We start from the raw sequence: 12,399 nt of genomic DNA on the forward strand, positions 1-12,399 counted from the left end.
TCTAAAAGACTAAATACTCAAAAATGTGTAACAAAGTACTTGTGGTTTTCGTACTTCATATGGTAGATGACCAAATAATGGCTTTTTTGGTGGTGACTAAAGTTCTGTCAATGATGCTGCGAGCATGGGTTTTGCAAATTCAGTCTTCGTTAAGCACAATTTTATTTGTTACCTAATCATGGATGCAAGTTATCGTTTGTTAGACAGCTGTTTTCCTTCATAACGTAGATTAGCTTTTTAGTTCGCTATAAGCTGATGGGTAATTTGAATATTTTGTCCCTGCTATTAAGGTGAGGAATTATATTAAAGAGCATGGGCCTCGCCAGCGAACAGCTCGAGACTGCTGGAAGAGGAACAGTCACAGCTGTGCCAGCACTAGTGGGGTGAGCGGTGCCAGTGTTGGCGGCAGCAGCAGTGCCAGCATGGTCAGTACTGCAAGCAGCAGTGGATCCAGTGCAGGCAACTCTGCGTCAAATTCCAGTGCCAACATGAGCCGTGCTCAGAGTGACAGCAATTTATCTGCAAGTGCTGCAGAAAGAATCCGTGATTCAAAGGTAAACCTTTCAAGTGCATCATTGTTTAAGAGGATCTTCTGTAAACACCTTACTTTAAATTGTTCACTGTAGCATAATCTTTTTATGCCTCTCAATAGTTTACACTTTCCATTTCCAGTCTAGGAATGCTAGCACATTGTCGCAGAGTAGAACAGCTGGTGATTTGTGTAACTAAACTGGATGCAGAAGTCTTTAGTAATAATTGTAGACTGTGCTCGAGAATGCATTTTGCAGCATGCATTAGAAAATTGTGAGGTTGAATGAGGGGCAACTAGGCCTATTTATAAAGCATTTTGACTCCTGTTGGTCTTAGCACCTGGTAAGTGTAGATAACCTACTGTGTAGTTTTTGTAACAAACTCTTAACATTTCCTTTTGTCTTTCAGATTTCTTTGCTTCCCCCCTCTGTGTTCTGGGTAGTGTCTGTGTATGTTTTGCATAGTGAGGGTCTAGCACCAAAAGTAGGAAACAGTTTGAGTGTTTTTCATTACGTTGGCTCCTTGGCAGTAAGGATTAGTCATATCTCCTTTCATGGGGCAAAACTGTGTGCTCGTTGCAATTCATACAGCATCCATTCACTTTAGTAAAAGCACACATGTTCACTTTACCCTGCTCATGAAAGCTGGACGTCTTGAAACACGCTGTAGTTTATTGGCTGGAATATTAGATGTGGTTGTTGTAATTATTTCGCAGTTGCTTGTACTCTGACTAGAAGTGATGCTGCAATCGCTGCCACCTATACACCACCACCAAAATTCAGATATGGTTGGAGCGGTGTCCCCTATCCTGTTTCCATACTAGCAGCCCATTTCCTCTCACACTTAAACCCTTCCCTGTGTCCCTTTCGGGACCTTTTATGCCTGCCTTCGTTGCACCATCCTTCTGTGATGTTTCTTTCAACCCTCTTTGCTAAACATTGACTGCCCATATTCATCTGTGCTCTGATGAAATGCTATCATGAAGGGGAAAAGGCTGGGAGGTTGGTTGCTTCTCCTTACCAAAGAGCTTTATCTTCTGAGGATGAGAGGTGGAATGGAGGTGAAACTCTCCTGGTTTTTCTCTCGTTTCCAGTGCAGAGACTGGTACCATAAAGCCGCAAACTGCTATTTCTATGACCTGCGATCTTCGTGTTCGAGGCATGTGGGCTGCTGAATTCATATCTGTGAATAGATCGCCGCCTAGTGTTGGGTCCGGATGATTGCACTTTGTTGTCTTGGAAGAGTCTTCGAAGTATCACGAGATTGGTGACTCCTCCCCTGGACTACAGTGCGCATGGGCATCTTCTTCATCCTCAGATTGTTTTTTTCCGCCATTGGGTTCGGATGCTAACTCCTATACTCCAACTTCGGAATCGAAAACAAAACTTTTCTAAAGGTCAAAAGGCCTTCGACTTTGACGGTATTGTTCTCATTCGGTACCTCTCTACTCGATCCAGCCTTCCATCTCGAATCGGTCGTCGATGCGGGCCGTTGGGCCTTTTTGACGCCACGTGAGCCGACCGTCGATTGAAAGAAGCCCGTTTAAAAGGTGCCCACAATGCCACTCCAAGTTCCCACATACTGATAAACACTCAGTATGCAACAAGTGCCTTTCCCCAGACCATAGGGAAGAAACCTGCCCAGCCTGCGCCTAGTTTCGATCGAAGAAAACTATACGAAACCGATGGACCGCTAGGCAAGAAATGCAGCGACAGGCACCGGAACCGGACAACATCTTCGATGATGACCAGGATCTACCGGAAGCTCCAGACTCTGACCTAGAAATCGTCACTGTTGAGGACTACTCTGACTCAGATGACGAGATCTCACCGGGGCAAATCGTGAGTACCCTGCCCCTGACACCAATTAGCCCGTTACCAAAGGCTCCGGTCGAGGCATCGCCAAAAGGCCTTAGCCAAGATCATAAAAAGGTTTCGCCAGCCCTGCCATACGGCTCTGCTCCGAAATCGAAACCAAAACCTTCAGAGACCCCAGGGCCCAGTACCATGGTCACGAAGAAGGTTCCAGAGCCAAAGAAGGTCGTCGACCCGAAGGGTGTCAATCCGAAAAAGGCCGTACAGCCAAAGAGCATCGAGCCAAAGAAGACTGTCGACCCCAAAAAGGCAGTTCAACCAAAAACTGTCGACCCCAAAAAGGTAGTTGAACCGAACAAAGGCACGCAGCCGAAGGGCGCCGAACCAAAGAAGGTCGCCGACCCAAACAAGCCTACTGTTCCGAAATCCGTCGACCCGGCAAAGGGTGTCGTACCGAAGCCCCTACCAAGGCCGGAAAAACCTCTCGACCCAAAGATAACGGCTCCAAAGACACCAGCCGATGCAAAAAAGAACATTGACTCTGAAAAGGACACACATCCAAAAAAGCCTACGGAGCATAAAAAACGTTACGAACCGAAAGTTCCGGTCGACCCAAAGACACTCGGCGACCCGAAAAAAGGGAAGAGCCGAAAAAACCCAACAAAACACCAAAAGTCGTCGAAAAACCAGGTGTTACCGACCCAAAGAAGTCTAACACTCAACCCAGGACTGTAGAGGAAGAACTCTTCCACCCAGATCCATCAGACGACCAGGCAAAGATATATATTAATCCCGAGACTGGTAAAGTTACCATCCTGCATAGGAAAAAGAGGCCTTTGGACTTTGGCTCTCATTCCCCTATTCCATTGAAGAAAAAGGTCTTTGGGACTTCTCCCTCTAGACCCTTCATCCCTTTTGACCCTATCATGCCTACTACACCTTTTGTTCCCTACTATCCTTATTCTCCTTCTCACCACGGGGACAATGAGGGTAACATGGGGGATGAGCCACAGCCTCAATATGATTTCCCACAAGATCCTCAACCACAAGAGGAACCATGGGAGGAGCCAACTGACCCTTACAACACCCATCCCATCCCTGATGTACCCTCTTATCCTACTAAGCCGTCACCTACTGATGACACCGTAGTCTTCAATCAACTCATAGACAGGGCAGCACAATTCCACAATGTATGCATGCATAATGACCCTGTTGAGGAAGACTTCTTATTTGACACCTTCCCTACTTCAGAAAAAAGTGTCAGAACACTTCCCATGTTAAAGGGAGTTCTAAAACATGCACCTGACATATTTAAGGATACAGCCAGGGCACGGGTAATCAATCCCAGAATAGAAAAGATGTATAGGGCAGCTCCTCCAGACCTTACTTACATCAAAGGGCAGTTACCACTAGACTCACTGGTAGTGGCTAATGCACGTAAAAGGGCCAACTCCCAAAAAGGGGAAGCACCTCCCCCTGACAAAGAGTCAAAAATACTGGAGGCATCAGGCAAAAGGGTAGCAGCACAAGCCTCCAACTCATGGAGAATTGCTAATACCCAAGCCCTACTGGCTCGTTACGACAGGGCACACTATGATCAGCTTGAAAGCCTAATGCAACACCTACCTGAGCCGTTTAAAGCACAAGCTGATGACCTCATACAGGAGGGAAAATTCATAACAAACTCCTCCATCAAATGTGCGCTTGACGCAGCAGACACCGCAGCTAGGTCAATTAACACTAGCGTCTTACTACGCAGACATGCGTGGCTGCGTATTTCTGGTTTTAAGAATGAGGTGCAGTCCACCATTCTTAACCAACCTGTCAATCAGGATTTTCTATTTGGCCCTGCTGTCGACACCATTTTGGATAAAATGAAAAAAGACACAGAAACCGCAAAATCAATGGGGGCATTGCAATTTCAGCAACATAGAGGCTCCTTTCGACGCTCCTCATACAGAGCAACTACACTAGGAAATACCTTGCAAACATCTGCCTCATACAAAAGTAACACATAAGGTTCCTTCAACAAAAAAACAAACCGAGGAGGTTATAGGGGCAACAATAATAAGGGGAGAGGACGTGGAGGCAATAACACCAGAGCCACCACTGCCACAAAACAGTAACTTCATTACGCTACCTCCAGACCACCTAACACCGGTCGGAGGAAGACTCAAACAGTTCCTACCTGTCTGGAACTCCATTACCACGGACAGGTGGGTTAGAGAAATTTTCCAGTTTGGTTATTGCCTAGAACTGACTTCTACACCACCAAACATACCACCCAGACATCGTCCTATGTCCATGGAACACATCACCCTGCTACAACAAGAGGTGAAATGCATGCTGGAAAAGGGGGCCATGGAGCAAGTCCCTTTCCACCAGCAAGCGACAGGACTATACTCCCTATACTTCCTTATTCCCAAGAAGGACGGTTCCCTCAGACCAATATTGGACCTCAGACCCCTAAATCAATATATACTATCGGAGCACTTCCATATGATCACACTACAACAAGTGCTCCCGTTACTACAACAAGGAGATTTCCTAGCAACACTGGACCTCAAAGATGCGTATTTTCACATAACCATCCATCCAGCCCACCGGAAATACCTTAGGTTCACAATAAAAGGTCAACTCTACCAATTCAAGGTTTTGCCCTTCGGGGTTACTACGGCTCCAAGAGTGTTTACAAAATGCTTAGAGACAGTGGCAGCACATCTCGGAAGGCAACACGTCCATGTGTACCCTTACCTGGACGATTGGCTAATACAAGCAAAATCGTACCAACATTGTGCAGCACACATGTCTCAAACAATTCAGTTGCTAAACAGCCTAGGCTTTTCAATCAACTACACAAAATCGCATCTGCAACCATCCCACGTACAGCAATACCTGGAAGCCACTATAAACACCTCAGTGGCAAAGGCATATCCAAACTCAGCAAGGATAGCCAGTATGCAGATACCCATTCGCAAATTCCTGCCACAACACTCTCTACCAGCTCAAGTCTTTATGCAGCTCATAGGCATGATGGCCTCCTGCATATTCATTGTCCCCCATGCCAAACTTCAAATGCGCCTAGCATGGCAATGGAACCAGGCTCAAGGACAACTAAATGACCTAGTGTTGGTAGACAGTCGCGCTCACAACTCTCTGCAGTGGTGGAACCCACAAAACCTTTCCAGGGGGCGACTGTTCCAAGAAACGGTTCCACAACTAGTACTAACAGCGGATGCATCACTGACAGGCTGGGGAGCCCATATCCTTCAATACACAATACAAGGGCTGTGGACAACCAAACAGAAAAAGCTGCATATCAACTTATCCATGCTATTTTTACTCAAAACTCTAGCTCTCGTACGATCTTCTGTTCAGCGCCAAGACACCCTCGGGTAAACGCGCGCTTAACAAGTTGTATAAAATAAATAAATAAAAAATAAAATAAATGAATAGGGACCCCCCATGTGAAGATCTGTATTGGGTTGTACCAGACTCAACCTGTCCGTTAGTAAAAGCATGGACTCACTTGGTACGTCAGATGAATTCTCTGGCAATAAAACATTCATTGAGAGCATGTAATGGTAAAACTAAGTCTGACACCCCTGGTAAGCATACTTTTAATAGAATTGGCCAAGATATGCGAATTGATTATATTTTGCTCAGTATAACATCATGGCACAGGTGTTGCTGATTTTAAGATTGTGCCGTGTCATGATAGTGACCGTAATGCGATAGTTTTAGAACTACTCCAATTAACCACTGAGAGTACCAACAACTCTGCTACACCTGCTGATGGCAGACTGATTATTTCTAACTGTAGGCAGAGAGTCTGATGGGTGGACTTAAGTAAATCTCAATAAAAGCTAGTCGCCCTGTATCGAACGGTCATCCCATTTCTTATGGATTCTATTCAATCTGTCTCCGCCAATAATACCCAATTTGAACTGCCGAAGGTTGCCTGGAACCACACAAAGTTAACCGCCATCATGGCTGACTTTTTCTTTCCAATTAAAAACGCCAGTAATAAAAGAATACCCCGTCATCCATAGTTTAATGGAAACTGCCGAAAGGACAAAAAAGCTTTGGTCTCTGCCATTAAGGCTAAAAATAGACAGTTGATTAAAATCCGTAGAACAGCCTACCTAACGAGTATGGTGGAGGCAAAAAAACTGTGGGAAAGTGAAAAGTGGTAAACCCTCAAAAGCTCTCTGGGATCCCGTGACATGAAGACCTTTTGGAATGTGGTGAATACGGTTAGCACTGAAGGTAAATTGGCAATAGAGCCAAACCTAGGGGCCAATTTGTGGAGGGATCACTGAGTCCCTCTACTCAAGAGCCAAGTCAGGGGTTAGTGCAACGAATGACATATGTCACCATCTGCAGGCAGATTGCTCTAATGCAAACAAGAAAACTCCTAGAGCGGTGGATGATACCCCAATGATAAACCTCACAGAGGTAACTGGTGCCCTAAGCCAAATTGCGGCTGGTAAGGCACCAGGGCTCGACAAGATCCCCGGGGATTTGTTACGAAGTGAACCAACCATTTGGACTCCGTATTTCTGGGTTTTATATAATGCTTTTATGCAAGGTATGGCTATTCTTACCAGTTGGGCCCGGGTTGAAATAATCCTAATTTTTAAAAAGAGTTCCCTGATGCTCATAAGCCTTATCAACATCAGTCAAAAAATCTTTGCTCGCATATTGTTATATAGTTTGCAGAGCTGGATGGAGGAACATAAAGTCCTCAGCCCGTTCCAAGCAGGGTTTGGAGAAAAAATGTCCACTCTAGACCAGATTTTCAGGCTACAATTATTACACTGAAAGACCAGATGTATAGAGGGTGACGGCCTCTGTTCAATTTTTGTAGACCTGAAATCTGCATTCGACCTGGTCCCAGCTGTCGACAGTCCTGCTAGAGATGGGGGTTCCACCATATTTGTGTCCAGTAATAAAATGGTTGCACAAAGGAAATTATGCACAGATCAAATTTGGCAAACTTGTGAAACTCACTACACCTTTCCCTGTGGACAGAGGAGTTTGCCAAAGGTGTCTCCTCCCCCCAACTCTTTTTAGTCTTTTTATCAATGGGCTAGTCTACTTTTTGAACTCTGAAAAAGATCTAGACGCACCAAAGTTGGCAGCACTTAATATTCCGGCCATGATCTTCACCAATGATACCCTTTTATTATCTAAAATCCCAATGGGTATACAGAGGGTCGAACATAAATTTGATGCCTTCTTTAAAGAAAGAAAAAAACATATTTATAGTATTTAACTCCCAAACCCATGCCTAGAAGGTAGACCATTAGAGAGGGTATCTATCTTTGATTACCTCAGTAATACTATCACTGAAAAAATGGACTGGGGAGCACAGATCAAAAAAACAAGTATGAAGTTGGTGCAAACAGGGCGTTTGTCCAAGGTGTTTCGCAACTCTTGCCACAATCCTGTGGGCCCAGTAGTAGAGATATATAGGGTTCAAGCTAGAGGTACTGCCCTGTATGGAGCTGAAATTTGGGGGCACGACTGCACTGATAGCCTGACACAAACAGCAAAAAAATTTGTGAGACAATTGCTTGGTCTTCCCCGCAGCACCGCACTTATTCCACTACGTCTAGACCTGGGTGTTAGGTCAATTGTGGAAGAAGCATCTCGGAGACCCCTTCTATTCTGGAGGTGCCTGGGGGGTTACTCCTGAATTGCTTGAGTATAGGAAGGAACTCCGAGAGGTGTTGAATCTACCAGGGGCACGGAGACTACCATGGGTTACATATCTCAGGCATAACCTTACACTAATGGGTCTGGGCAATCTTTAGGTTAATCCTGAAATGCATTGCCCTACAGTCTCAAGGGAAGAGCTAAAGGGTCGTTTTTGGGAGACTAAACTTACCCAGCTTCAGGGGAACCATTCATTGGGGATACTCACTGCTGAGTTTATGGAAATTAAAGATCAGTACACATTAGAGCCTGTGCTTAATAATATCAAGCTGGCTGCCGCAAGACCGCTCGATCTACAGTTCAGGCACGGTGTACTGCCACTGCGTGCTTTTACGAGTAAGTGGGCGGGCAAATAAATTTTGAGTTGCCCGGCATGCAACTGTACAGAAGAATCTGAAAGCCACGTGTTCTTGGTACTGGCTACAAAAAAGCAGGAAAATGATGGCTGGTTCAGATTTGCAGAAATCTAGGAACCAGGCAATGCTCACAGGCCTTTAGGCTACTGAAATACGACACTAGCCTCCCCATAGCCTACTCTGTGGCAGGTTTTTTATTTTCCATGTGGTGGTTTTTAAAAATTTTTTAAATGCCCCCCAAAGATGGTGACTAATTTAGTGTATACCTTCTCCCGCTTTGTAACTGTTGGAATTTTAGATGGATTTTATGCCTATCCCAACAGTATTTTAATCGTGTATCCTACTTAAGGTATGTAATACTAGGTTTTAAGACTATCAAGAATCAGGACTGGTGTTTAGCGGTCCACAACAATGTTTTTATCTCCCTCCCTGAAGTAAACTGTTATTAAATGACCCTTCTATCCATATTCAAGGTTTTGCAAATTTTTCATTATGTTCTTGCACAAGCACTTTAATGTATCCAGTTATGCTACTAATAATTGTCTTAATGATTAATACAAGTACTGTATATAATATGCATTATCGATTGTGAGTTCATATGAGTGTCAAATTAAGTGCAGATAAAATATCTTGTTACTATAAATTGAACCGAAGTACTGTGTGTGTGTGTGTGTGTGTGTGTATATATATATATATATATATATATATAACTGCAGCTCGTGATATCGGGACTGACTGCAATTTAGATCTGTGTAGGCAAAACCATTTTGTTATGTTACCTGATGTCTGAATACCATTTTATTTTTTACTTGTTTTTAACTTAAATGAGATGTTGGATTCTGCTCAAAATTATTTTATGATCATACTGATTGAAATAAAGTTTTAAATGAATATATGTTTTTGTTTAAATTCTGCCTTAAAGAATACTTGATTTCTGGCAATATTTCATAATTTCAGATGTAAAAACATGAATATAGTACTTCGCACACTACCCACCACTAGGAGGTTGCTTTGTGTATAATTAATATTCAGAAGATTTGTAGTGAAGTTGCCTGATGATTCAGGCACAAGTTTACAAAACTTGACTGGCTGAATGTGAGATTAAAAACACAGCTGGGGCAACAGACGTTCTTGTAACAGTTTTGCTGTTCTATATCTGGTATAGATTCCCATCAAGGTGTTTCTGTATTTTATATTATGTTTTATTTTATTTGCTGTGAATACACCTGAGAATTTGACATGTAATGTATAAACTAGCAGTAAAACTGACACAGGTTTAAATTTCTAGTGTGTCTCTTAATATGGAAGGTTGGACATCCATATAACCTTGAATTGGGCAAAATGATACTATTTTAGATGTAAAATGTTACTCCAGTCATTGTCTTTTTTTCCCCCGTTGCATTATTTAAAAACCTGACCAATGTTTGTCTCGCTTTTTGTCTTGTATTTCACCAGAAACGTTCCAAACAAAGGAAGCTTCAACAGAAGGCTTTTCGGAAAAGACAACTAAAGGAGCAGAGACAAGCGCGAAAGGAAAGATTAAGTGGTTTATTTGTTAATGAAGAGGTTCTCTCTGTTAAAGTCAATGAGGAGGACCACGAAGGCGATGTGGATATTCTGATGTGACAAGGGTGAACCAATCAGTGTTCTTTCTAAGCCTGACATTGTTTTTCCTTATTTTGATTTGATTTTACTTTTCCTAAAATTTGCGATTGTGAGTCGGTGATGCTTACAGTTGAAAGCTGGGTCAGTGGAATTACTTGGGCATCTAAAACTTTGACCTGTACTGTAACATGTGTCAATGCTGAAGACATATATGTTGCCTTGAAATTTTATCAACAAAACATTTCTTGCGTGATGGTGAAAGTAGCATTCATCTTCACCATTTGTCTTTTTGCACTTTTTTTCTGCAGATCAATGCACTTTTTGTAGTCTTGTTACCTGACGTTTTTACTGCTAGAACCACCCAAACGTGTGCCTCATGCACTGAGAGGTCATCAAATGTCCACTACCTGAGTATCTGATTAATGGAAATGTCTAAGAAAGCAATGGGAATGTAATTTGTATCTGCAGTTATCCGGTGCATTTCAAATTTGTCCAGCATGGGATTGATGGCAGTGTAATGTTCTCTCTTGATCTGCTGTTGCATTCAAAACCCGTTTTCCTGTTTGTCTTGATTGAACTGCTCCTTCCTCTTATTCGTGTCATTCTGAAGTGTGCCTATGGACTTTTCATCACATTAGATGGGACGCAAATTCGGGTCGGTTTGTGTGACGCTTGCCACTCATTTAAAATGCATTGTTGGACGTCCTTCACAAATCAGTTTATAAAGAAATGCACGTATTTACCAGTATGCTGAAACACATCCTGGGACCGTTGTTGCCACACTTTTATTTTACTACAACATGGCCAATACAGTGTTTAGTGATTATTCCCACTTCTGTGAGAAGTAAAACTCGCATGATATGCAGATCTTATTCTGACAAGTAGCCTACACATTCGAAGGCTCAGATGGTTTGCGACACTAGTACGTGGTATATTTGGTGGACCAGTTACTGTTGTGCACTCATTAAGGGTTTTCTTCATGCAACAGCCCACTCACTGCCCATGCATAAGGCTTAGCAAGAACACTGATTTAAAGGAAAATGGAGTGTAAATTATAAGTAACGTTTGTAAATTATATGGGCAGTAATATTTTCGATGGGTCTGTGTATATTTGTGTATGTATATATGTATATAGCTGTACCTTTTTATGTTTGCTTTCTAAGAGTACATTTTACTGTTTGGCCAGCTATGGTTACTTTAAGAAACTGCAACATTTCACATAATGAAAGCAGCATTTAACGTGAATATGAAACATTTGAGTTTTGTTGTAACCATTTCCAAACGAACCTTAATTACTTTTTTGTTTTGAAAGCAAGCAAAATGATGAATTAATGCCATTTAAAGAAGAGTTTGTATTAAATGTGTAAATGTATACATTGCAGCATTAATGGGAATATTTGGAGTTTTAAGTTCAAACAGTTCACTTCAAATCTTTCTTTTGGTCCATTTGAATTAGAGGTATCGGACTTTTGAAATTCAGCTTTGTAATTCATATATTTCGTTGTGTTCTGCTTTGATTGGACACAAAGTAACTAAAGTTTACATGTTTCAGTTTTCTGGAATTTATTTTCTCCATGTAATTTTTTTTGTTATGAGGTAAAGTACAAATGATGGAACATATCTGCAAATTGAAGTACTTTGTGAATTGCATTTTTGGTCTCTGTTTCATATTCTATTGGTATTATTTCTCCATCTAAACAGGCGTGATTTGGCAGAATCTTGCTAGATGCTTACATTTATCAAATTATATTTATATTTCTCATTTTTTTTGTCTCGGTCCCCTATGTTACTGTGCGACTTTATACAACCGTGGTTCTTACATTTGAAATTTCCCTGTACATTCTTCTCTGTTCGTGAACTGCAAATGGCTTTCTCATTAAAGTAACCAGATATGGATTTATGATGACCTTGTTACTCTTGCAGTTGAAAGAGTGGAGAGATGAGAGGGAGGGAGGGGGTTGGTGGTTGTCCCTGTTCTTAGTTTGTGGATACCTCTTCCACTGTGGTGAGAACTTAAATTGCTACTTAAATCGATCAAGACAAGAAAATGCCAACCCTGCTTTGCATCTCCTGCATACGCCTCGATGTTTAGGTCTGGAACTTTTGATATGGAACAAAACAAAATACAGATTTGGGAGTGGTGGTTAGCAACAGTGTTTCACCAGCTTTATCAGGCTTCTGATATGAGGTGTGACTCTAGAAGTGCTCATTCTCAGCGAGCGTACCTACCAAAGTGACCACCCGGTGAAGGCTTTTGCTTCAGTGCATGATCAAGCTGCTGCTTGACCCCCTCCTCTTAAAGTCCAGAATCTAAAATGTGGAATAAATATAGTGACCATCTTATTAGCGATATATAATAGTTCTTAGAGAGG

General features: G+C 42.4%; 1 protein-coding gene across 1 annotated transcript in view; it reads left to right on the forward strand.

The window, feature by feature from the left end:
• FAM199X (family with sequence similarity 199, X-linked) overlaps window positions 1–11,923 on the forward strand; it is a 113,476-nt gene extending 101,553 nt beyond the window's left edge. Inside the window, exons 5-6 of the mRNA XM_086918572.1 lie at window positions 291–554; window positions 9,878–11,923. Coding sequence (XP_086774698.1) covers window positions 291–554; window positions 9,878–10,048 — 435 coding nt within the window. The 3' untranslated portion in view covers window positions 10,049–11,923. The remainder of the gene's footprint in view (window positions 1–290; window positions 555–9,877) is intronic.
• Window positions 11,924–12,399: the final 476 nt, after the last annotated feature.

Source organism: Lissotriton vulgaris, chromosome 4_1 (genome assembly GCF_964263255.1).
Source record: "Lissotriton vulgaris chromosome 4_1, aLisVul1.2, whole genome shotgun sequence".
Taxonomy (NCBI): domain Eukaryota; kingdom Metazoa; phylum Chordata; class Amphibia; order Caudata; family Salamandridae; genus Lissotriton; species Lissotriton vulgaris.